Genomic DNA, 27,614 nt, shown 5'->3' with positions numbered 1-27,614 from the left:
TGTGTGTGTGTGTGTGTGTGATCGTGTGTTTGTGTGTGTGTGTGTGTGTGTGTGTGTGTGTGATCGCCAGTGTATGCAAGCCTGGCGGGTGAAATTAAAAGAGAATCAAGCATTTCATCATGCTTACTGGACTTGAATCCATGTGTGAAATCCAGTGAGCCAGGCCAAGTGTGGCTCCATATGCTGCGGCGCTTGATGACTGAACCGGTGTCGATCAGATCACCTTCAGCTGCAACCAGAACAGGATGTTTATATACCAGCATGCTTCACCATCCAGCACGCCTGTTTTTTTTCATTTGACAGGTCATTGTTGGAGATTTTTTATGTGTGAGTCTGTGTGTGTGTTGTGTGTGTGTCGTGTGTCTGTCGTACAACTGCTGCTCATGCATCACTACGCAATTTATCTTTTTTTTTCCAGGCGTTTCTAGCTTTCAGCTCTGCTTGTCCCATCTTTGAAGCCGACTTCACATCTCCATGGTTGACTGGCTCTTGATATACCATAAGAACAGCAGCAGGGCCAAGGGGTGATGCAAGGCTTCTCCCTGTAGTCGCTCCAGCTAGTAAATGGTGTGACACCTGCACAGGACCACAGGGTTACATAAAAGAGCAGCCGTTTCGTGTCTAAGGCACCCGTGGGTCCTCTGTTTACCTCTGATCACACAGGAACAGAGAAAACCCGTGTGCGTGTGTGTGTGTGTGTGTGTGCGCGCGCGGTAGCCAGTCTTCATCTCGGACAGATGCCACTCTCCCTTGACAAAATTTAGTGCTGCTGTTCATCCACTCTCCTTCCCCGTCATGACTCACAACGTATAATCAGATTGAACCATATGTAAGCGAATTAGTCAACACTCAGAAAAGAAATCAAATTACCCTGGATGAAATGGTTCTTTTATTGTGAGAATTCACAGGAAGTACTTGTACGCATAAAGCCAGACGCACATGGGTTTCCATTTTAGGTGTCACCACCCACATGAACAACCAAACACTATTAACATAGGCATGGTTTAGTGTATTTGATAGATCCAAGCCCTGAATTTGAAAATTGACAGTTGTTTTGTCCCACTAAAGGGTTGCAAAATCATCAGATTTCAGACAGCAGAAAGAAGCCATGTGCAATATGTCCTGATTAAGTTTTCTTTGCCTTTAATTAAACCACATTATATAATAACTTGACAAAATATAATACATTTTAACTTCATAATGTAATAATACCTGCATTATGAAACAATCTGCCACATTTTGTCATAAACAGCCTTAACGCAATATGCAATACATTACCCTGGTTTTATTAAATATTGTGGTGGTTATTGGAGCACTTTTTTATGACGAAAATGTAATAATATGTACATCATCTAATAACCAAACAAAATTGATGTCTTCATTATATTGTACACATTATGTTTTTAACAATTAACCTAAATTTAACTTTCCAAATATCAAACTAGACTCCTATGACCGACTGTCATAGGGTCCTATGACTCTTGTCTTTCTAGTTGACTCGGATCTTAGTCTACATTGACATATAGAAGCAGTAACAAGATCCGCTTGTTATCATCTTACAAATACAGCCCCACTTAGCAACTCAATGTCAGATGCCGACCTGGATAAACTCATTCTCACTTTTATTTCTAGCAGGGTTTACTATTGCAATGGTCCATGATCAAGAAGTCTAATAACATTAAAAAAAGTCCCACATTTTGTGATAACCACCAAAATATGTAATAATTTACTTTGCTGTTTATTTCAAGATGTTGGTGTTATTACACAATCAAGTGAAAATGTATTACATTTTAAACAGTTATTACATAATATGATATTACATAGTGTGTTGTTACAGCCCTCAATGCTCAGTCCAAAGATATGAAGTATTTGAATATGATGTGTTTTTTCCTACACATTGCAGCTGCATATTACAGCTACACAGATGGATAGCTCCTTATAAAAAAATAAATAAAATAGGGATCCGAGCTAGCCTACATTGCAGTACGGAACAATTATTAAAAATTTATCTTGTCACATTGAGCTGTGCCCTCTTTGTGTAATATTTCTCCAGTCAGAAGTACTGAACAGACCTGGTAACAAGAGTAATAAGAGTGATCGAAAAGTAGCTTGTATTGAAGGGATCCTTAATTATTATTATTTTTTTTTAAAATCTTCATGTAGTTAGATTCTCTCATAATCATTTGTTTTTACATTTGAACGATTTTTGTATTGATTCCATTTGAATGATAGCGTGCTGCTGTAAAACAATAAGCACAGACCAAAAAGTATCCGAATGATGCCTTCGTCTGAGCCTCCCTGCCTCCATGCCAAAACGGAGTATGTCCTATGGCAATTTAGTATGGATCTTGTGTGGCAGGAAAGTTTGGACAGGATTTTTGACAGCATGTCTCGGAAATATACTTTTCAACGCCACTCAGCTTCACTCACTCGCAATAATGCACAGCAATGAAGTGGCACAATTTTCAACAGTTGCTTAATGGTGTCTGTGGCTCTGGAGAAGCAAAGTCTGACAAAATAGTTAGACATGTTTAGCAGATGCCTGTGTTGCAAACTGGGGGGTGTGGAGTTTTAAAGATGTGTTGATCTGTGTTGTGAGCCAGTGGTTTTTGAACTACTAAAAGGCAGTATATCTTATTCTTTGTTGCTTTAATTTTGTTCTTTTTTAAATAGATATTTTGTAATACCCCAAGCAAGAATAGATTGTGTTTTAGCAGAGCACAAGTATGATGGATCGTTTTCGGCAACTGTCATACCCTGATCACAATCAATTAAACTGAACAAAGTAATGGAAATGGATCAGGCTTTATTCAACAAATTTTCTGTCTTTATATAATGTTATCTATTAAAAAAACGCCTTGATGGACTGCATACAGATTTTAAAGATGAGCTCAGATGTTCCTTGACACAGAAAAGTGATTGAAAGTCCATAATGCAAATGATATAATAGAATAAGATATTGCCTTGGCAGTGGTTTTGAAGGCTTAAGAATGAAGCTTTATAGCATTTGCACCGAAAATGTCTTGTGATCATTAGCTTCAAGCTCAGTCTTTCATTGTTTAGCAGTTAGAAATACACTGTGGGGATGAGATTCATTAGGCGGTTCTGATCTCCTGACAACATACTCAATCAAGTCTTACTGGTTTTAATTAAGAACAAGAGTATGCCAATGCCGTGAGTTGTAACTTTTTTTTCATTGAAATTTGACTTTTGCAAATTTGAGTTGCTATTGTAACGGAGGAATGGTAATTAAGCACATGGTAGCCTTTTATGTCAGCACCTACATGGACGGGACAGAGGTTATTAATTGTTGGAGGATTGCTCATTACCATCCATAGTGTGAAGTGTATTCAGGTTGCACATCAGTATTCAAATGTGACAGGAGTACACGGTGAGGTTACGCCAAGGCCATGATATTGTAGGGATTTGATGACCCTGGTGTTGTAACCAACCAGGGAGCTGTGCTTTTAAAATATTTGCACAAGCTGCACGCAGCTGTTTCCCTGGTAACCTGGCATTGTTGGATGAGGATACAGAGAGGATTTGTGGGAGCGGGCAGTCCTGAAGGGTTTCAGTGAGGTAAAGAGGAGAGAGGAGTTTTAATTGGCTTAGGGTGTTTCATGGAGCTTTGTCCCCCATACATCCTGAGGATGTCACCATCTCCTACATTCCTGTTGATTTGCACTGAAAAAAGAAACTGTGTAGAATAAAGAATCGAGACACGCCAGTGTGACGTGGATGCGGTTATTTTCCAACAGCCTGCTGCTGGTCGGGCAGTGAATCTGTTGTGTGTAACCACAGATTGACAGTGTATATCATTCAAATTAGAGACTCTGGATGCAACTCAAACCTGTTGCCATCAGGTGCCTGTAAAGGGAGATAATCAGCTGAAATGAAAGTCCTTCGTACACTGTGCAAATTGTTGAGAACGGTAAGAATGAATAAAATAGGTTAAAATTCACGCTGCCTCGCAGATATTTTCTGTTCCTGTTTAGATGTGTCTGCTGGCTGGGGAATGTAATGAAATTGAAACAGACCAACACGACATGAATAGAAGGTGTTTGTGTGTGTTTGGACAGATTGATGTGGGTGTGTTCTACTAATTAAAGTGCAGAAAATATGAGAATACAGGTGCTCTATTGATCTGGCCCCAACAGATGGCCGGCAAACAGAATCAGAGTGATTTCTTATCTTCCACTGAATGTGTGACAGATCACTATCTTGATCCAGTGCATCTGTGAGCAACCTGCAGCTCAGTTGTGGTGGCTACTAGTCTTGAGCCTCCCTAGCTAGACTAGCTATGGATTCCATATCCCAATAAAGGAAAGCCTCGTAGGAAAAAAGAGAATTTGACATTGTGTGGAACCATTTGTTTTCTTTCACCACCAATGCTGCTGGATTATCGGTATGACAGGTGTTTGGATTGTCCACCTCGTTTATATCAATGAGTGAAGGCTAAATAACAGCAAGTCTGTATAATGCATTACACTTCAGTCGATCATCCAGTTGAATCTGCACCTCTCTAAAACAGTTTCAACACAAACCGAACATATTAACCTTTTTGAAGGGAGGATTTAAGGTATATCCAATAAAGTAGCAACTGAGTGTGATATGTAATACAGTTTATTTATATAGTGTTTATTAAAGTGAACAACCAAACATAAAACCATAATAAACTAAAAGAAAATCTATTTAAACTGAAAAAGGTAAATAACAAACAAAATGAGGAAAAAAAACAAGAAATGTCTGAGCTCAAAAAGTCCTTTTGGGTTTGCTTTGTCTTTTAATTATAGCCATGGGTGATGTGCAACATGCTGTAGATCTATCATAAGAAATGACTCCCTGCTGGGAATGTGTCCTATCTAGTAGTTAAATTAGATTTGAATCTCCCGTCACACATGAAACATGAACAAGAGATAAAAGGTTTAATGTCTGGAAAATGTGAAATAGCACAGATTGCACGCTGCAATTCAGACACTCACTGCATATTTAATCTTCTGCTATGAGACATTTCAATTTAAAAACGTGTGCCAACAGGTGGCAAAACTTGAAATTGTCAAAAACTACAAGGTCTAATTCTTATTAGTGGCATGCTAATAATTGCAAACGTTTCACGCTTGGATTTGTGGAATTGAAATGAGATGTTCTGGGTAAGGGCTTACCATGAGTGTAGTATTGATCAATTACACAATAATCATTTCATGATTTCAGTTATAGGCGACGCTGACTTTAAGAGATTGAAATTAAAGCTTAAAATCAGATGAATGGCACTGTTTTGTCTTTGGTAACACAGCTAGTAGCATCACTGCAGCCTCACATTGCTGTCCTCTCCCCTGCACATTCCACAGAGACAATCAAATTACCTGTCTGGTGCAGCCAAGTACAGTTGCTGGAGGGAATTCATGTCACATTTTGTGGCAATATTTTTACTACCATCCACCTGCTTTAATAATCTGAGCATGACATCCCATAGTCCCCCTTCCTTACAGATTCCTCGTAGTTGGGCAGGTTGCTCACCCACTCTTTAAAATGTCTCCCATTCTAATTGCCACATCAGAGGCAAACCCTAACTGTGAGGGGGTGCAGAGCGTGACATTATAAACGCTGTGGGCAGAAATGTCAGGACCATCATTAAGTGGACCGGCTCGGGGCTGTTCCGCATAGGTTTTTGTGGGGGGGGGGTGGTGGTGCTGTTGAAGTTATTATACCATGCTATGCAAACTTCTGTGCTTCACTGGGTCCTCTCCCATACAAAAAAATCCCTTTCCCTGTCAGCTGTGTCAGCTATTTTGGTCTGCATGCAGCCTAGTTGTTACTGAGCAGTTTTAGATGCTCTAACCCCCATCAGCTGTCAAATCAACACAGACTTGTTCACAGCGCCCTCGCTCCTCATCATCCAGCGATTATTGCTAAGTCATTACACTGTGGGACTGATACAGAACATATTTCGCTCTTATCGGCCCTCCTGCCCTCTTCTCTCATGAATCATCTATTGCCAACAAGCACAGCAGAAACACTATAATGTCAAGCCGTCTCACGGCCACAAATACAATGAAAGTGCCTTTCAGAAGCTAAATTGCAGACAGATAGATTCAAAAAGAAGGTTGATCTTATAAATCGATAAGCTTTGTGTAAAAGGCAGTACGGGGATATCATTTGCTCGTACTGTTGCAAGCATATTGCATCAAGCTTAGCCTTTTAAAAGCTGTCACAACCAGACTCCAGTAATGAACAGGAGTACAGGAAAAAAACAGTAGTGCTTTTCCTCCCACTTATCTGTGGAGACAGCAGACAACTAGTACTGCTCAGTACTTGATTTGTATTTCACTTCCTCAACTAGATTGCTGTCTTCAGGATGCTGTTTAACTTCTCATCATTCCTCCTCGAGTTGGAACCTTGCGCCGTCCAACTGATTGGCTCAGTGATTGACAGCCAGGTGTACATGTGAAAGGCAGCCCCAGCAGCACTCCAAATGGACATCCGAATGCCCTCAAGTCATTTCTCAGTTTCCCGCAGAAGCTGGGGGGGCCACCAGGCGACTAAATAGCTCTCCTGGCTGACTGCTCACATCCCTGCCACCAGGCAGATGCAACCTAAGCAGGGGTCAAACTTCATTTTAAGGACAATTAGGCACACAGACTTCCATTTCATCACATCGTCAAAGTACACTGTGACCCTCTGTCTACCCGCCATTCAACCACCTGTCTCAGTTATGAGGGAGAACCTCCTGAAAATAAAGACTATTGGAGAAGGTGTGTAGCTAATGATAATGTTATTCACCATTATTTTTATTTATTTATTTCCAGATTAAGGTTGGAAAAATAAATGTTTTTTGAAACAGAGAGATATTGATGTTGTAAGTGTGTCTCCCATAAACTGGGGCTTTACACTATTTCCAATTTGGCCGTCTGCAGGAAGATAATGATGTTTCACACCGGTGCCTTTTACTGTGGCTTTTGCTGAGACTGTGGAAATAGTGTTGTGAAATTCTATTTTTTGTGTTTATTACCATTAGCCGTGTGTTAGTTTCTTCACTCTATAATTGTCAGAAAGGAAAAACTGTGAAAGAGAAAGACTGCACAAGTGCCAAAAGTAATTTTATTTTGAATCATTTGTTGTTCTTTTGTAACCTCAAGCTTGTTGCTACATTAACCACTAAATATATAAATGGAAATATACACATGTCCTGCACTGTAAACAGGTGGCACAACAACCTCCTGTATGGCAGGTGAAATGCAGACTGGTTCTGATGATGGTTGGTCTGTGGCGGGTTCCAGGTGCACCAGTGGCCCTGATTTAGATGAAAGATGATCTCATCTCATCTTGTCCTCGGCTAGTGGCTCATAGTGCAGTGGCTAAGCAGCGTAGCAGCTAGAGTATCACATCTTCCATGGTTCATGTACCCTGTCTACTTCCAGAGCAATCGGAGTGGGCTTTACTGTAAAGACTTTTTTCCTATATGACCCACAGTTTAGGAGCTATAAGCAAAAATATAAAGCATCCTATTATTGCGTATATGGTGGTCCTAGTGATATTACTGTTAAAAGGAGAACTAGATGTGTAGGCCTGTAGGCCAGCTATTCATTTGTACAATTTTATTTTGTCAAAAACATATTTCTGTCATCTTATTTCTATAAACAATGTGACCCTACATGGACACAAAACGTTCTCTCCTCCTTTCTCTCTTATAGAGCTTTCCATTAGCATATTTGGCCACATCGAGTCAAATTGTGCCGTGCTGATTTGCATTTCCATTACCAGTTTAAACGCACTAAATTGTGCCATTTTCGTAGCAGGCAAACTTTTCCCCCTTAAAAAACATTTTGAAGTTTAGTTTCTGTCCTCCGTCCCTGTTTGTACTTCATCATATCTGCTTTATTTTACAGTTTCATGTCCACTTTCAACTCTGTAGGAGTCAGGTTAAGTTACAACTGATAAAAACCCAACACTTCCTGATTTTGCTGCTTCTGTAATAAAAGCTTATAAATAACAAAACAACCGGGTACATTTATTATGAAGAATTTATGAGAAATGAAATGTGTTTATCACCGGAGCAGAGCTTAGTTAGCGGCTACATACTGCAGAGAGGAGTGTGAGTTCAAGCGGGAAGTTCGTTGTAATGGTCAATGTCAAAGTCAAACTGAGTTGAGCCAAACTACGACAGGTGTATAGAAAAAGGATGATCATGCCTATTAATTGTACATGGTAGACTTAGCAAATTCTTCATTAGGTAGGCTGTCAAGAGGCTGCCTCTGTATTGAATGGACACACAATTGATATTGATCATCTTGTGTAATTCTAAGTAAGACAGCCTATTCCCAAAATTCCCTTGAAGAAACACCTCAGCAAGTCATTGTCCCAGCACAAACAAGGATGTTTACTAAAACATGCAAGTCTGTGAAATTTTGACAGCCCGCTGTTCCTCTGTACCTGTCACTGGGATGCTTTATCTTAGTATTCCTGTCAGGAGACATGTGGCCATGCCATAATCTCCTCTGCAAGATGTGTCAGGATCTTTATCTCTGTGCCAATGCATTCAAAAAGCCTTCAGTTTTCCTCTTCTTTCCTTTTTGTCCACCCGTCATGTGCAAGAGAGAGTATACTGTGTGTGACGTTCAGAATTCACCTCTATTGTCAAACAAATGCAGCGTTTGTGGATGGATGATGGATAGTCTTCTGAGGCTTTGTTGTGACACAGCAGAAAAAAAGGAGTGATGGCATTCAAGGTAAAAAGCCTGTCTAATAGTGAGTCTGGTATCCATGTCATGTCTGCGATGCTTAGCGGCTGAACTCAGATTACGTCAGTATTTTTAAAGGATAAAACAAAGGCCGATGAAGCCACCAGCCAGTGACAGGATCAGCATTGTGGTTATAAGATTAGAACAAATGTGAAAGAAACAGCATAGGCACAAACATATTCCGAGTGTATACAAATGATTGCTCAATATTCAAAGAGGATGATGGCATTATAGCTTGCAGACAGTGTGCATCCTTCCTGCAAAGACAAGACATGTTTAGGTCTAATGCTTGAGCAAGTGAAGGCTTATCTTGACACACTGAATGAGCAAGGAATTCTTCTTTTTATACCCCTTTTACATCAAGCTCTTGACCCGTAATGAGTGAAGGTCAAGCGGTGTTAAAGGATTGTCCCCTCTCTAGTGACCTGTTTAGATGATCCTCCAGCTACTGATAGGTCACTTGGTGAAAATGGGGTTGGTGCAGAATGAACAATTATAACTTATAACAAATTATAACAAAGTAGACCCCAATATTATGGACTGCCAAACCATATCCACATTCTATGTAAACTATTGCCCATTACTAAGGATTTGTGCTAATGATCAGCAGAAATTACCTTTATGTAGTATGTAAAATGAAAAGCTTTGCTTTTAATGCAAAGCAGGTAATCACAGAGGCCTTCTTATTCTCTGAGTGTGTCAGGGTGAGCCTGTCTTTGAGAATACTGTCCTTCAAGAGTTTAAGGATAGAGGGCCTTTATTTTGTACAGATTATCAACTCCTCTGAGACAAATTTGGGGCTATATAAATAAAATGAGTTCATGTCTGTAAGCCCAATCAATCAACGTGTTTTCATGTACCATAGTAACAAGTAAGGGCTTAAGAAAGACTTTCACACGTCTGTGCACCGGGCCAATTGCTGTGATTCTCTGAGGCCTTCAGCGTAAACAGAGTTACAGAGCTGTGTCATTATCAAACTTTAATTCTGCGCTTAGCATATATCCTTAATCTGTTCATTCAGTTGTTGTCTTTTAATAGATATAGTTGGAAAATTTAATTTATGGACCAGTGTGTAGGATTTAGTGGCACCTAGCAGTGAAGTTGCAGATTGCAACTAACTGAATAACACTCGACTTCCAAACTTGTGGGAGAAACTACGGTGGGTGCAAAAAGGAGCCAGTGTTTGGTTTGTCTGTTCTGAGTTACTGTAAAAACATGGCGGTTAAACATGGCAGGCTCTGTAGAAGAGGACGGGTCCAATACAATGCTCATGTACTCATACCACTGATACCACTTTATGGCAATGTTACCTAGTCTCTTGTAAATTGAGCAGGTTGGCGGAGGAGAAGCAGTGTCAGCAGTTTGGAGATTTTTTAACCAACTTTTACAACATGCGCAACATGTGATTGGTTACACTCCTTAAGTAAAATAACTAACGGTATTGTTAACTACTGTTCTTGTACTTGTATTTAGTCTGAAAAAAAAGATATCGATGCATTCCTAAATATTGCTGCGTAGCGGACATTACTGAGTCAGCTTGCTAACTTTATGACTGTGCTCTACATGTGCTAGTGTTACAGTGCTGTTAGCTAAATGCTAAACAGTAGCATTTAGAGTTATCACAAAACTGTCAAATTTCGACAAATGTTACAAGTTATACATCATTCATCAAAATGACTCCCATGCCATGTCTTTCCATTTTCTATTGTCTATTTCCTGTTCGCTTGTTGGCTACATACAGTAAGACATTAACTTGAACATAAAACAGCTCCTCCAGTCCGGTATCGCCCTAAACTGGGCATTCTTCACTAATCACGCTGTTTGTATGCATGTAAAGGTAATCCATGTGTGCGGCCATGCTGTTTGCTTAGGCTGCATGTTGCTGCTGGCCTACTCCTAAGGCTGTCAGCTCATTATAGCAGGGCCTATTTTTAGCCCAGTGTGATTGAAACAGGGTCCTGAGGGGGCCGCGAGCACAGAGAGAGGATTGAACAGAGGAGGAGCTCTGGGTCGGCCTCAGTATGAAAAAGGGAATCGGGGTGCAGTGCACAGCCGCTGTTTGCTAGTGTCGCTGAGACAATCACTGTTCCTCAAGAGGATCATGTTGAGGCCATTAGTGCCACACAGGCTGCCACAGGATCACACAGCTGCATGTAGCACAGCACTCGACTGCTCAGAAGAAAAATGACTTTGCATATTTATGCTGCAAGTATTAGAACTCCTCCCTATTAATAGAAATATGTTATTTAATATGTTGTTATGAAGCAATATGTCACCCACTGAATTGTAGCTCTTTCATGTGTTTTTAATACTTTTTGGACAAAAATGGATTTATGTGGCAATATCAGGCTTTGGCAACACAGATTATATTGATATAAGGATAAACTGATTGTTGTTTTTTGTCTTTTCATGGGATTTTTTGATTATAACAGCACCAGTGTTATTCTTTAACAAACAGGAGGAAAACAACAAGTGACAGAGACATTGTTATAGAGAAAACATAGGCTTTAATGGAAATGGCCTTCAACCAGTCTTTGCTCCAAGAATTTGAGCGATTTCAGTCAGTCAGTTCAAATGAGATTCATATCAACGAGCTGTTCCTTTCATTCTGTTGCCAGCACAGCATGACTCTGTCTTTTGCCTGCATTGTAGGGCTGCTGCTCTTTTCCACATCCAAAGCAGACTGGCTCCACTGTTTACCTTCCAGGGAAGACAAATAGTTGAGAAAATGGTATTCAGAGAGGATATCAGGATTTTAATTTAAGCTTTATGAAACGCTCCATCATGAAAATAAGCATGGTAATGAGGCCAGTTTCTTTACAGAATCATATGACTTATTGTAAGCGTTGTCTGTCGTAGAATCCATTTCATTAGTGTCCTGTAGTACCTCTACCAAACTATATAATAAGCTACAATGCATAAAGCTAAGATTAACGTTCATTAAGGAAATTTATTGCGAACAGTAACAAGACCTGGAGTCTACAGTCATTCTAGTGGTTCTCTGAGCACTCAGGCACAATGCAGCTTTAGCATGCTAATATTCTGGTGTTTAGCAGGTATGTATTTACTATGTTGACCATCCTAAGCCTGTTAACATTTGCTAATTAGAACTAAACCAAACATACAGCCTGAGGGTGATGGGAATGTCATCTGCAATTAGTTTTGCAGGTAGTTGGTCTGAAACAAGTAGTGGACGAAATTGAACGATCCATTGTCCTAGAAATAATTCCAATAAATTATATTATAGTCATTTCAAGGCCATTTTATGTCAACATATTATAACATATATAATATATAAAATGCAAGTGCACGCTTTCAAAGGGCAATGAAGTTTTAATTCTAAAGAATATTCAGACATTGGATTTTCAATGGCACACACAACTAAAACAGTAAATAAAATGGACTCCCTGGCTCTGTAGACAAAAATTGCATTTGAATAAATATCAAAGATTTGGCACAGGGGTAGACTATAGAGTCATTCATTCCTTAAAAGGCAATATAGTGTTAGTGTTTCTATGTTTATTCTGGCATCAGAATAAACATGACTAACTAAAATGTTGGTGACATTCTCAAACCATAAGTCGATATCATGACAGGCAATAATTACATATCGTACGCTATATATCTCGTACAAATAAACCCTGAATGTCTGTACCAAATTTCATGGCAATCCATCCAATAGTTGTTGAGATACTGTATTTCAGTCCGGACCAAAGTGGACTGACCCACTTTAGCATCCATATACCCATGCTGCTAGCGTGGCTTAAAATAACAACATTAAAATATACATGGGCAAGGAAAAATAATAAGATTATATGTATGACCATATGAATATAAACATAGGTTGTTAAAGCTCATGCTTTTGATATAAGTGGAACTTTGGAATCAAGGTGCTTGGTCTAGAATAATAATAATCCTCTCTAATGTTTTCATCTCTCTTTTCTCAGTGTGCTGTGCTTCTGTCATTAGGTTGTAATAGGCCAGACGTCTAGCCAGCAGGCTCCGAATCATTCCACTTGGCGCTCTGCACCCCCACAAGAGGGTATAAAGAGAGAAAATAATCAAGGAATCAGTGAAATTTGTTCTGGCGAGGCACCGCCAGTGCCTCCATCAGCAATATGTGGAGAGATGATATAGGCTGCATAGGAAGAAAAGCGGGACCTTGGATGCTCCTTTTACCCCGCTTTAGCCTGTTGCCTGAGTCAGCTAGTGCTCCCTCACCATAAACTGCCACTTTTAATTTCCCCATCCTTCGCCCACTTGGCTGCTTGTCCTGTGCCTCCCCCTCCACAGAATACCTCTCCTGAGTAATTCTGTGTCCACTTTCCTCCCATCACTGTGGAACACAGCCAACTTACCCGCCCACTCCACCCACCCTCCCCTTCTCATACTGTTTTAGGATGAGACACGTCGATTGTGAATCATCTGTTTGGAGCCACCAATCATACCGTCCCCAGCCCTCACCATTGTAACTCCATTTCATTAAACAGCACAATAGCTGTTCCGCGGTGCATTTAGTATTTCACCGTAATGACTTCAGTTTTGCTGATGGAATGGCAGGACACAACCTGCTGGCTGTGACCTCTGACCCCAACCACACTCAGTCTTCCATACAGATGTTCTTTTGAATCACTGGTTGTGGATCACAGTTTTTCTTTTTTTTTTTATGCTTAATCAGCCATTCAATGTAGTTCACTGTCAAAACAGCTTGATCTTGATTTAAATCATTCCCTTGTCCTTTTGCAGACTTTGGAAGCAGTGCTGAACTTCAAGTACTCAGGAGGAGCAGGAAAGGTGGAGGGCTACTACAGGGAGCTGTCTTTGGGGGTCCATGTTGACGTGGAGCCGTCTGTTTTCTTCACCAGAGTCAGCACCCTCCCTGCAACCAGGTAACACACAGAATGAACATGCTTTTTTATGGCCTAATATGGTTAATGCATTAAGTATTGGTGGTCCCTTAATGTGAGCTTTGGGCTCTGTTAGCTAATTAAAGAATCATTTCAAGTCTATCTTAAATATCAAGTGTCACATATAGACGGCTCTATTGGCTGAAATGGAATATAATATTAACAGGTATGTTTTCATTAGTGTATAATCACCTGAAAGTAGGAATCATTATGTTTTTGTTACCATAGAAGAAGCTGTTTATATCTACAGACACCATAGGTCTCCTTCCATTGAGTCCGCCATGTTTGTACAGTAGCGCTGAATGGACAAACCAAACACTGGCTCTAGATAGGAGCATTTGCATTTTTCGTGAGAATCGCGCTCACCGTAGTTTCTCCTTCGCACTTGTAAGGGGAGGGTGAAGCGAGTGAGTTGCAATCGGCAAATGCACTGCTAGATGCCTCTAAATCCTACGCACAAAGACACTATTCACATTTCATATGTTCGGTAAAGGTTGTGGGCTGTTCCACCTTTGTAGAGTGACTGTCCTGGAAATGGGGTACAACATCAACTTTCATCTTTCATCCTTGTTTCATGCAGAAGTGCATACCAAAGTTCAGCTGAAGCCAAAATAAGACTTCAGCAGTCTGCGTTAGCCAAATCAAGTGGCCATCTTCTTCCTGGTAGTCATGGTAACTACTTAGGTAGGTTTATAGCGGGTATTTTGTCTGGGCAACAACCATAATTCTGGAAAATAGCCGCACCATTTGGCCAACTCCTTAATATCAATGTAGCCCCTCTGGCAAGGCATCACTTCACAGACAGTATGGACAGGTGGATTGATTACAGCAACCAATAACTCTTTCAGCGTGCAGGCATCTGAGGTTTAAATTATAATTAAAAAATTCAAACCTACTTTCAAAGTATCTCCAAGGAAGCAATCATTTATGAATTTGATTAAAATATGATAAATGTATGTGTTCATGCACCAGAGCATACCATGTATTCTGCAGCTACATTATGCAGCAGATACTGTGCTCAGTGCCTCATCCAGCAGACATGGATCAACATTAGCATTCGTTTGAAGTTGTGCTTCTGGTCACGTGATGAAGTCCAATATTCCTTCTCCTTTTAGCTCGTCTTTGGTCTCCAACTCCTTAAAGCGCTCTGTATATCTGAGCTGAATTATTATGGCTATGGGCTCTCCTCTTGTTCTGTACTTAAGTTATTTTACTGCAGTTGTCACAAAAACTACTTCCATCATCCTCCATCATCCACAAACTGAATAATAAAGTTGAAATAACCTTGTGCCAGAAGCCAGAAGAGTTTTTTTTTTTTTTTTTTTTTCATGTCACAAGGTTTTTTCCTCAGGAACCAAATTCAGTCAGCCGTCAAGTCTAATTCATATTTAATGATCCTTGCTCACCACTGATAGGTGAACTATTGCTCTGAAATAAAAAGTGTTTTAGTTTAGTTACTTTCCTTCAGAATGGGTGGCAAAGCAGTATGTGTCCAATGGTAACAGTTCTGTTTAGTGGTTCTCTCTAGTGGTTCTCTCTCCCTGTAATGTAATAAATGTTCTGTAATTTCCCAGCTTGGGATCAATAAAGTATATCTATCTATCGATCTATCAATCTATCTATCTATCTATCTATCGATCTATCGATATATAAGCTGATGAGCCTATAACTGTGCATGCCATTTTTGTGTGTTTTTATTTGTTAATCAAACCCAGCCATTGTCTGATAAGATAGCAATACTACTCAACCTTCACTGAAGTACCAGAACAGCTACCTCACAGTCACTCTTTTCCCAATAATTGGGGATAAATCTCGATTCTAAATCCTCATTTTATCTCACATGCAATACAAATGCAGCTATTTTTTTCTCTCTCGAGTGGGTGAATAGATATCGACCTTCTCTTTAACCACTGCAGCAACACTCTCACTATGACATTATTGCTATCAAAAGCAGAAGACTTAGAAATTTTCACCACCAGGTCAGATAGTGGCGGACGTGAATGGATATTAAATGGATATTCAATCTTTTCCCATGCTCTCACATTCTTTTTCTCCTGCACATGCACATACATTACTGTAGACATCCTCACACATCCTCACACACACATTCCCTCTGTCTCACTTCACTCCACTTTTCAGCTCCCCAAACCCCAAGCGAGAGAGACAAATCGTAGCCGAGTAATGGCCACTTGAGGTGAATCATTAGCTGTAATAATATCTGCAGTTTAAGCCATCCATCTTGGCTCAGCGCTGATACATATGCATACACAGAGATGCTGAACTGGCTGCTATCCCGTCACCCTGTCAACGCAACCGCCTTCTTCTTTACTTCTCCCGCACCCTTAGCCCTTTCTGCCTCATCACACTGACATACAGTATCTGTTGGCTCCAAAAATCTGTATCTGTAAATCCTCCAAACATTTGAAATGTGCTGAGAATGAAGGCCTTGGAAAGGTTTAAGGACTGCCTGTAGGTATTCTGAAGTCAAACAAAGTTTATTTGTATAGCTCAGGATCATATTGAGTGACAGGCCCACAGCAGTGTTTCTTGTGGCATTAACAGCACATGGAAAAAGTTACCCAAAACATTTTGAGAAACAAGTGGTAAGTTAAAGAGAGTATGCTTTTCCTTTTCTTTAAGATTTAAAGATAGAAGATGTCATGTTGTAGAGATCGTAAGGTCCTTTGAGGCAAATTTGTGATTTTTGGACTAGATAAATTAGGGCTGGGCGATTAATCGAATTTTAGTTTTAATTTTGATTTTGGTTTTCAACAATTATGAAAACAAGATATTCAAGATAAAACTTTTATTGTCCTGCATTTTGTTTTGCAATGATGCTCTTTTTTTTGTCCAGTGCACCTTTTTCCTTTACAGTGTTGCACTTTTCGCCCTCTCTGAAAGCCTTTGGTTAACAACAAAAAGGTATCTGTTTGGTAACACTTTGGTTTAAAGGAGCCCGACTTGTCACAATGACGTCCGACAATGTAAGTCAATGAGTAATTCTGTAAAATAATTATCTCAGTATTAACCAAAATAATCATGAGTATGATTGTTGCTATAACTGAGCAGCTATAATCCAAATAAATTTGACTTGACAGTGAGTAGATTACTATAAGAAGTCCAAAAATATATAGGCTCATATATGTCCAGTATAACTAAACTAAATCCATTTCCAATCCAAGTCCTTAAATACTTTTACCACCAACAGCTGTCCTCTGTTCATTTATGTCCCAGAGATTTAAAAATATATTTTTTTTTTGTTATATCTTAATTGAATTCATAATAAAAGAAAATAATGTTGGAACATCTGCTTAACAAATCTGTTAGAAAAAACATCATTATTTCTTAACCATGTTAATTGTGATAACATAGGTATAATATTTATTATATTTGTAATAATTGTGGTATTTTACTGAAAACATCTGCTTGCTTAAATGCTGAATTTTCTTCCTATCAGACAATTTAAACAGGGTTCCCACACATCCTGAAATCCTGGAAATTTAGAAACTAGTTTTCCAGTCATGGAAGCCCCTGGAAATGAATTAAAATGAACAAATATCCTAGAAGTTAACTGTGTTAAATACTTTTTCTGTAAAATAAAATCTACTTGATTTATTTATCCTCCGCTGCGACTGTGGTGAGAACAGCCAACGACACATTTTTATTTTTTCAGTTAGAGGATAAAAACATGCTTTAAGCCATGACTCCATATGTGTGTTATTATGTTAGTACTGGCATTATCTCTACAAGGCTAGGCTATGAGATGTTGAGATGACGTTAGAATTAAATCACAGTCATTTACACATCCAGTTTCCATAATCTCGTGCCTTGTACACACACATTCATACATCATGATTTATTAGAATCTGCTTTGAATTCCTGCCCTGGAGAGATAGACATTAAAGTTGTGTAACAGACTTTACTTGTTGAGATAAGTACCATTGAATTTCTTCTTGGCTGCGGGTTAAAAGAGAATTTGGTAGTGGTTTAATGAAATTGCTCAATAACACAGCAACTTATCCTTTCGATCTGTTTTTGTTTCTTTGTCTGTTGCTCCCTCCCTCTCTATCTATCCATCTATCTATCCGTCCATCCACCCAAAGATGGCTAGATCTGTCCACCTATTTCTCTGTCTCTCTCTGTAACAAAACAACATTCATTTACAGTTTGAAAGTCCTTGTCCTCGTACCAGAGTGTGATTCAGCTGTGGTGTCTTCAGTCGTACAGTACAGTTACAGTAACAGAGGAAGAATAAATTCTCTCTGTAATGCTAACATTTTCTCCCTACTTTCATCTTCCTACTTTTATCTCCCTCCTTCTCCCATATCCATTCTTTTTCTTTTTCTTTTCCTTTTCTCATTATCTTGCTCCACATAACTTTACTTTCTCTCCATCTCTTTTATCTTGACTATCTTTCTGCTCCTAACCCGAACAACTCAGAATTATTGAAAGACATATTTGCCCTTAACACATCTAAAATGTCACAATGATAGCCACAAGGGTGTACCACAGTAGCAACATGACAATAAAAGTGTTGATACAGTGAGATATATTTTTGTGATGTAATGAGAAGAAGTCCTTAACTTATGTAACTAATAGTACTATTGCTGTTGCTGTAAATATAGCCACTACTTGTCATTGTGTTGTACACCAACATTCTCTATTACAGCAATATTAACATGCTTCATGTCATGACACTGTGATGCATTTATATTCTAAAAACAGCTACAATCTAGAGAAGTATCATTGCACTGCATCCTTGTTAGGCACTGTTTAACACCAATCACACTGGCCCCTGTCAACCCTGTTAAAAGCGCTGCTCTCCCGACTGTGACATACTGCTTCTCCCAGGAGGAAGCTTATATTCGTGTATGGAGGTGCAAAGTGCAAATACACTGTGCAGATGGTTACTTTTTAATTCAGCCTTTACAGGTTGCATGAACTCATAATTCCCATGATGACCCTGTTTATGATCTGGGAATTGTGGATTTCTTATTATGGTCACATCACTGTGAAATTGAACTAATACAGTTATACAAACAGCAGTTATTTTACTGTACCACACTGTGGCTCATCATACTGATGCAGCTGAATATGTTGAATATATACAGGCAGATGGACTCGCGAGATCATGAAATCACAAGGTCATGCGAGAATCTATCTTGCCAGGCTTCAAGCTATACACGTGTGTCCGAACCACAGTTGTTGGCACCAATCAGCTTTCATTGTGCCACTACTGGCAGCTACAGCGTGAGCTACAGACGTGTTTTAACGCTAGGTGTGTGAGACGATGCATCTGAGAAGTGACTGGTCGAAAACAACAATGGTTGCTGCTAAAAAGGTGTAGATGCTGCTAGCATCAGTGATATCAGGACTCAAGAGTATTTCTTAATTGAAAGAAGAGCAAAGAACGGCACTGAAGGCTTTTTTTAATGGAAAGAATGTTTCTGCTCTTCTCCTGACTGACTTCCGTAAGAGTTGGACTACTTTATATGGTTTAGGGATCTGATTGGTTGAACTTTATCGTGTGATAGATGGTGACGGTTCATCCAATTGCCTGCCATGTATTTTTTGAAAGTGCCTTCTCTTTTCCAAAGAGGAACAACAACAACCTCCCACATCGTAACAAACCACATGGCGCAGCAATACTTGTTTATGGAACGGATTATCTCTAGATGTAAAGAGCATGAAGTTTTAATTGTTATCGTTATACATGAAACTCTCTCCAACATTTGATTGATGATTTTTCCCTGCATACAGTGGAAAGCTATCCAGAGTACCAAAATATAAGCAGCCAGCACAGAAGTTTGTGTAGGCATCTAACAACAAACTGGTGCTGACTGTGATTTAAACAAGACAACCAGTGGATTTGATGTGCATAATCAGACTTTGACAATGTACATCACTCAAATTAGCGACGGTAGAAGGATCACATACCTGCCAACTTCACATGGTCGTATATGGAGATAATCACCTGAAGCCTTCAGACGTGCCAGCTGTTGTGGATGACAGATGTTGGTGGTGTTGGTGATGCTGGTTGAAGAATGCATGTTTAAACATGAATGAAAGTTTCTGGGGGGAGGTTGTATGTTTGCACCTTCACCTATTAAAGGGCCAAAATATCACGTGGTCAATCTTTGCACCAAAATGTCAGTGCATTTCTAGATTGCCAGTGACACTTCCCTTACTGTGCTTTATGGTGCATGGCATGCCACTAAAATATGCAGCAGGTGTTGGCAAAGGAATAGAAAACCTGACTGCACCTTAAGAAAATATAGCTTCACAAAGAAAGAGCCGCCTGTCTCACTGCATACCGCTGTGATCTATCTTTCTGTTTCTGTCCTGCTTTCCCTACTTGTTAGTTTTTCCATCCATCTGTCACTCTACCATTAGTGCACAATGAGACCAGAAAATGGAACGGAGAGAGAGTCATTAGTGCATCCTCGCACAATAAGTGGAGCTAGATTGGCGAGCTAACCACTAACATGCTATCTCTAAAATATGAGATACATTTAGTGCTAGCCGATATAGCAAATTAATTAGATTAATCTGATTGTCATGATGTAGACAACATTGTTAAAAAACTAACTAAAAAAAACAAAAAAACAATCATATTATTGCAACATGCACAAAAATTATATTTCAGTCAAAAATTCATGTAGATGATAGCAGGCTATATTAGCTGTCTTGAGTTATGAAGGTCCTGTAGACTGTGATGTGAACAGTTGCACTCTATGTGCATCTACCTACCTCATAGTGAATAACGATCTACAGGAGAGACAGACTGAGATAAAGCTCCACACACTGAATGAGGTTTGTGTGTGCTGATGAGATATTATGATTAAACTACATGAAGCCACCTGACAGAAACACAAACTGCATGCATTAGTGAATTGACTTTTCTGCTCTATCTGAGCTTAAACTGATTATAAAATTCAATGACTCAACTGTCTTGAACATGAAGTCTTAAAAAATATTTCCAAAAGCTTTTAAGAAATTGAGATTGCATTGTTTTGTTGTTTTCTTTCTAAAACTTCCTTAAAAGAATTAAGATTTTTCAGATAGTATTATATCTAACAGGACTATAGTGATTGCATTACATTGTAATACCTGTATCTCATCCACCACTCTCTCTCCTTTTGTTCTGCTCTCTCTCTGACTTTATACAAGGACTTACTTTCTAGTGTTTCTTCAAATGCTCTCTCACTGTTTCTCAGCTCCTCTGTCCGCCCTTTTTTATCTCCAGTCTCTTTCTTCCTTTCTGCCCCCTTCTATTGTGTCTCTCATGAATTCTTTCATTGCCCAACTCCACACCTCCCTTTGCCTTTCCCTTACCCTCCTCTGTTGCTCCCTTTCCCTCAGTATACATTTTTATACCTCTTTTTTGCCTATGATACCACTTTCCTTTCCTGCTATATATGGTACAGACCTTACTTTCTCTCTTCATGCGTCCTCATGTTTGGCCATATGTAAGGTGACAGATCTGTTAAAGAAAGTGACTGAGAGGCAGGATGTGTGAAATACGCAGTGATCCATACTTTACAGGGACCTGTTAAAATCCCATTTGCTAAACATTGTGATGCCCCGAAAAAAACATTGCTCTACTGTGGCACATGAACTGCTCCTGTGTATCCTGTATCCTCATCCCACCATTATCTAAACCACTTATCCTAGCATTATATATAGCATTGTGACACATTCAGACTTTGCAGCTACTATATAAGGAAAGACGTCACTGTAAACAGTTTTTATTAGAACTACTACAAAAAAGAGCCGCAAGAGAGAGCCCGCATCTTTCCAGTAATAAAAAATCTGGAAAGTCTTTCACCATGGCTGAAATTGTATCCCCCACAAAAAAAACTCAACTGGATGTGGAGAAATACTATTGATTCCAAACTAAAGAACAACAGGAAGATCTGATGTGTCCTCTCTGTGATGCAATACAAATAATAAATAATACTGGACAGAAATGTTACTTTTGAACCTTTAATTTTTTTAATGCTTTAAGCACTACAGATAGAATTCCATTCACCTTCACTGTTTCGAAACAGAAGTGCTTTCGGAAGCAGAAATCTCAGAGACAGATATGTATATAACTGGGGAAGATAAAACCAAATCTATCTGCATGGATGGATACTGTTAAAGAATGAAATGTGCTTTTGGGTGAACTAGTCCTTTAGTGAGTGACTCTCTATTATTTGATTTGATTATTTGACATGGTGCACATGCTGACAAGCCAGAAATTAGTTTTTAGCAAATTTTCACTTGCTATTAAATCTTGAAATGTGGACATAAAAGTAGAGTCAATGGTCCCTTATTGGCGCTTGTAGCTAAAAATAGCCCATCAGTGGCAGTACTCTAAATCCAGCCAGGCTAATTAAGGCCATTACATTTTGTGTGGAGGGAATATGTCACGTTTTTGTGCCTGAGTGTGGCTGCAAAATCAGCACTTATTGATCGCAGATTTGCAGAATTGACTGAGGTGTGGGCCCAGCCCCATTGATCTTTGCATTTTTGCCTCCTCCCACATTGTAATCCATTTTTACCACCCGCTACCTCACAATAACAATGTCCCCAGTACCAAGTGATGCCCAGTCAGTGTTGGTGACTTAATTCGCTCTATATTGTTGATGTAGGAACAAAGATGATCAGACTGCGGCCCTGGGATTTGTCTGTTTTGTATTGATGTCTTTTTGTGGTCTTGCCATATCAATGTGTGGCGCCAGGTTTAGAGAATCACTCTGCTGCAACAGGGTCCTCTGCAAATCAATAACAGCAAAATGCTGACCTCATGGTTTATTTGTTAGTGTGGTAGAGTTCTCAGAAATAGACAGTGGCATTCATTAACTCGCTTTTTTCCCTCCCTTTGGCACACCACCGGCTGTACCTGAAATGGTCTTTAGTAAAGGTCTTCTGTGTTCACAACTGTCTCCTTAAAATTCATTTTCACTTCGTAATTTGCACTCAGCTACACATTGTGGTGAGCATGAAAACAATGTCTACCTCGTACACGTACAACCTCCAGGGATATGTATGTTCAAGCCAATGTTATTTTGTGCTTCATTAAATGTAGATAAGGCAGAATTATTGATATTTCATTGATGGATGATTTGCTTTGTACACTATAAGCAAAGATGCAGGTTCGACACCGGGGATAACTTTGTTCCCTCTCTGCCTCGCTCTGCTCTTAAATAGGAATTTAAAAATTCACATACGGAAATGGAGACAAGTAGTTGGAAAGCCTATTGGCGGTTTTGAATTATTTATTTGGCTTAGATGTCGGTGCCCTGGGTAGTAGCTCAGCAGAATACTTATCAAAATGATTCAGTGTTGTGATTCAGTTCCCTCCAGTTCAAAAACACAATCTTCAGTTTTTGTCTAAAGACATTATGTAGCAGCAGCAGCAACAGTTGCTGAACGAAGTTGTCCACCACTGCTCAGCATCATTTCAGGCTCATGCTGTGGTAACTCCTACCCACATCGTCGGTGCATATATCGCTTGCTCTGTTCTTTCAGTTTATCTTGGATACTAAGCGCATGAGCAATGAGCCTGTGTTCCTTAACTGGGTGGTCTGATTGATCACCTCAGCTAAACGCCCTGGCCTATAAATCAGTACCTCGCCCCACTCAGCCCGTTAATCACGTCCGCCAACAAAGACAACGAGACAATTAAAGAAACATGGTTAGGCCTTAAAAAATATGCTCCTTTAATTGCCACAGCAGTTTATTAGGGACTTGGGCAAGCTCAACTTAAGCCTCCATTAACCCTGAGATTTAGGAGGCAAGAAGCTTGCTGGGAGGGGGGCTTAGTGTGACCTGGAGGGAAAATGGGGTGATGGGCAGCATTTAAGTTGTACAAAGGACACATATTTACATCTGTTCTTTGCTTTTTGCAGTTTGATTCCACTTATCGTAATTGCTTCGGAGCATGCTACTTATCCCTCCTCTTTAAATCTGAGTTATTTCACAGCCTATATTGAGAAAAACCAAAATATTCGTTATAAAATGTTTTATTATAAATTATCTATAAATTAATCAGAATAATGTTGATAAAACCAAATGACTATTCCAAGAGTCCATATGGAACATATCTTTGGCCAATGAGGCAATATTACTTTGCCTATGCTTTTGTCACGTCATGATTAGTTTCACTTCACATTGAACCCAAGAGACAGCGGTTTGTGTCCTGTGTGAAACCAAAAGTCAACAGTTTCTTTTAGGCAACATACGTAATTTAGTAACGTCAGGTATGTTACATTAGTTAATTTTATCCATGCATTTTCTCAATTAAACAAGTCATCCTTAAAAATCCAGTGTGTAACATTTAAGAGGATATATTGGCAGAAATGGAATATAATCTGTAATCTGTAAGTGTAATCTGAATAACAGTCGTTGCTTTTATTTTTTCCTTGAGCCATTTACTCCACACCCAGGGGCATTCTAAAAATACCATATTGGCTCGAATATACATTTTTTTTGTATTATACATAATTAACAACAACATATACTTTTAACATCTCCTACAAAGATGTATTGTTGAGTGTCTTTAAGTCTGTTTATATTGAGTCTGTTGGACTCAGTCAGCACTAAAAGATTTTAGGAAGCCTAGTTTAACCTAGGGGAATCATGAACTCCTGGCTTATTTAATGTGTTTCACAGATCTGTCTCACAATGATTGCAGAAACAGACCAGCCGATAACTGCCTGTGTCATAGATGATGTGGAATGAAAAGAAAAAATCAGAGAAAATCGTTTTGACCGCTTCCAATAGCCTGACATGAGAGAATGAGTTAGTGAATGACTGAGAAGCTACACAAATGTGGAACTTATGTTACACCTTAATGGAAGTATGACAGATTTAACTGTTACATCTAATAATCAGGGTAATCTAATGCTCTGGCCAGTAGATGTCCTTTCTATGCGATAACTCTGTCTGGAACTTTGGTGTTTTTATTTCGCTCACTTCACTTTTTTTGAGTAATGTATAATATGTATTTATGTATGTATGCAGAATATAAAATGTTTTCACTTCACCTTCACTCAACCTCAATTAACTTAATTGTATTTCATTTTATTTAAATATCTAATATGTTTCTTTTAATGATAAAATGTCTGTAAACCCTTGACCCAAATGTTTCCAACAATGTTGAAACACAGATAATTTTTTTATTTTATTCAGAATATGGGGCGTTTCCTTGCTTGTTTCTAGTTGCTATAATTTCCGGACAAACACAGGATGCGTTGGATACATCGGAGAGTGAGGAAGGAAGTCGGTGAATGTGACTACATATAACATGAATAAAACCTTAATATGACCTCATCCGTGAAAGATTTCTGCCTGAGTCACGTCAGATAGTTTCATCACCTATTGTGGTTGTTTAACAATGAAGGCAAAAACTCCTATGATCCTATACTACTTCACATCGTCATCTTTGGTTATTATTTTGATATAAGCAACTCCCTAGTGCCAAAAATGACATACTATATGTTTACTGTACGTATGCATCCATGCATGTATTTGTCATGCATCTTATGTATCTCTTATATTTAGTCCTGGCCAACATAATATACACACCAATAAGCACTGGATTATGATATATATTTTATCTGTGTTTATGGATTTATTGTATGTCCAAACCCTGTGAGCTCAACTCTTCCAAAGGAAAATAAAAAGTGTGAATATTATGTGTAAAATGACTCTATACTGTTTAATACAAGCAATGTCACATTCCTCCTGTACACCTACAGAAACTATTACTGTGACTGCTCACTGGCTGCACTGGACAGTCTGTTCTCTGTTTCTGAGAAATCCAATCCTTTTATCCGTCATTACTGGAGGGGAAAAAAACACCTACTTGGGGAGTTAAAATTAACTCTTTGAAAATCCAGCATCATCCCTCCTGTCTTGATCTACATCACAAATTGGCCCTCTTATGATCTGCATGAGAAAAGCAGGCGCGGGATGATGTGGAGATGGCCTGCTCCAGCCAGGCCTGTGGGCCTGATGAAAGCACCGCCACCTTTGATGTTATGACAAGGACTGATGAGTACTTCACACCGTGTCTTCTCTTGATCTCATGCATTTGCGGCCTGCGTGTATGTGGCCGTGTATTTTTAGAAAGTAATTGTAACCTCATGCATAAAGTATAAACTCACATACAAGTCATTATGCATAGGTTATATGAGTCTATAGAACATGATTGTAAGCTTTTGGTTGTGTGTGTATAATGTATAAAGAAATTTGTCAAGAGCCTGTGCAAACAGAAACACCATCTCATATAGTGTGATTTGAGGTTTTGAGTAAGGTTTGCATGATATGGTACAACTATCCAATTGCCATTATTTTTAAAGATATTGCGATATGATTCACAAGTAGTGTGGGACTGATTTATTATGCATCCCAAATTTTATTTTCACTGAAAAAAACAATTAAAATCATGATTGTGTGAATTTTTTGGGGTCGGTAGCAAACAAACATTGGCTCATTACATGTGGAGATTTGTAGGTTAGGGCATCTCTTCATAACTACAGAACTTCATTATGCTGTTTTGTCATGTCAATGATTGCAGCTTCTGCGATTTCCATATAGTGATTTTGATAGTATTTCGATTAATTGTGCAGCCCTATTTTTTAGTGACCGGAGAGATTTTGGTTCTACACTGTTCTCATGTCTGTGTCTGTCCACAGCACCCGCCAGTGTCATCTGCTGCTCGACATCTTCAACCCAACAGAGCATGAGCTTACCGTCAGTGCCAAGAACAACCAGGACCTGGTTCTCCATGCCAGCGAGTGCCAGAGGTAAGTAGAAGGTTCCTGTTTTTAAATCCAGAAAGATACAGTTTTACCATGTCCCATATGGTGATGACTCAAAGCAAAATGTCTCAGGTCTCAAGTTTGTTTAGTTTCTTTTCTCCCAACCTTCATAATTCAGTTCTTTCAAGCAAAACGGGTAACAAAAATGATCAAGCATTGCTTTGTCTTTATTCATTAAAGCAACATGCTGGTGTAATCTCGTGTCTTCACCCATGACCTAGCAGGTACACTTTTCTACTCTCAGACCAAAACAGTGGCATAGAAATGATATACAATTCACCAAAACAGTGGGACAGATATTAAATAAAATTCACCAAAACTAACTTTTCACAGTCTTTCCAGCAATCACCAACACTGGTTTGGTTGAAATAAACCCATAATTCACAGAGTTAGATGAGAAATATAAGCAAAACAGGCTACAATGGCTGGCATGTAATGTTAACTCATCCTTTGGGACAAATGCGCTCATCAAAGTACAACCACCAAAAGTTCTTGTTTTTACCACAGACAGGTGTCACAGCATTATGGAAAGGATGCCTACAGAGACAGACCTTTTGTTTAACCAGAAACAGTCGTAATATCACTCGCCACCAGACTCCATGGACAAAAATGGTAATTTTACCTCATAGCATCATAACATCATATCTTCCTTCAAAGTGGACAGAAAACCAAATAAAACTCACCAAAACCATCTTCGTTAGTCTTTCCACTGTTCCAACAATCACCAATAAAACATAATAACCAACTTATTCTACATGAAAAGTCACATAGCAGGTAAATTGCAAGTAAACTGTTCTATTGGTATAGTTCAGATTTTGTAGATTATTATTTGACAAATGATGTTCAAAAATAATAAAGATATTCAAAAGTGGTGTTATATTCATTGATAACAGCTGTGTAGTTGCTTTTGTTGGCCTAAAAGTAGTCAAACTTAAATATATTATGTGTAAAACATGAAATCAGCCAACAAATTGCATGTAAGTTGTTATACATCTTCAGTGAAACTTTCCCACAAACCTTTTTGTGAAAGAAATGCTTAAAACAACTCCTTAACAGATGTACAGTGTTTGTTTTTCCCTGCAGCTGTTATTTATCAGTAGATGGGAGTAAAACAACTCATCTTGCTTGCGTATCTTTCTCATACATCACGACTGATC

General features: G+C 39.0%; 1 protein-coding gene across 3 annotated transcripts in view; it reads left to right on the top strand.

The window, feature by feature from the left end:
• Positions 1-27,614, top strand: part of trappc9 (trafficking protein particle complex 9) — a 202,684-nt gene that overhangs the window by 78,113 nt on the left and 96,957 nt on the right. For all 3 annotated transcript variants that reach the window (XM_035681239.1, XM_035681236.1, XM_035681238.1), the window contains 2 exons: positions 13,485-13,627; positions 26,332-26,442. In XM_035681239.1, the coding sequence (XP_035537132.1) occupies positions 13,485-13,627; positions 26,332-26,442 (254 nt within the window). The remainder of the gene's footprint in view (positions 1-13,484; positions 13,628-26,331; positions 26,443-27,614) is intronic.

The sequence above is a fragment of the Morone saxatilis genome, unplaced genomic scaffold, assembly GCF_004916995.1.
Source record: "Morone saxatilis isolate NCDOM2014 unplaced genomic scaffold, NCSU_SB_2.0 Contig9, whole genome shotgun sequence".
NCBI lineage: Eukaryota > Metazoa > Chordata > Actinopteri > Moronidae > Morone > Morone saxatilis.
Note: the sequence above shows the minus strand (reverse complement) of the source record. Positions and strands in the feature narration are given on the sequence as shown.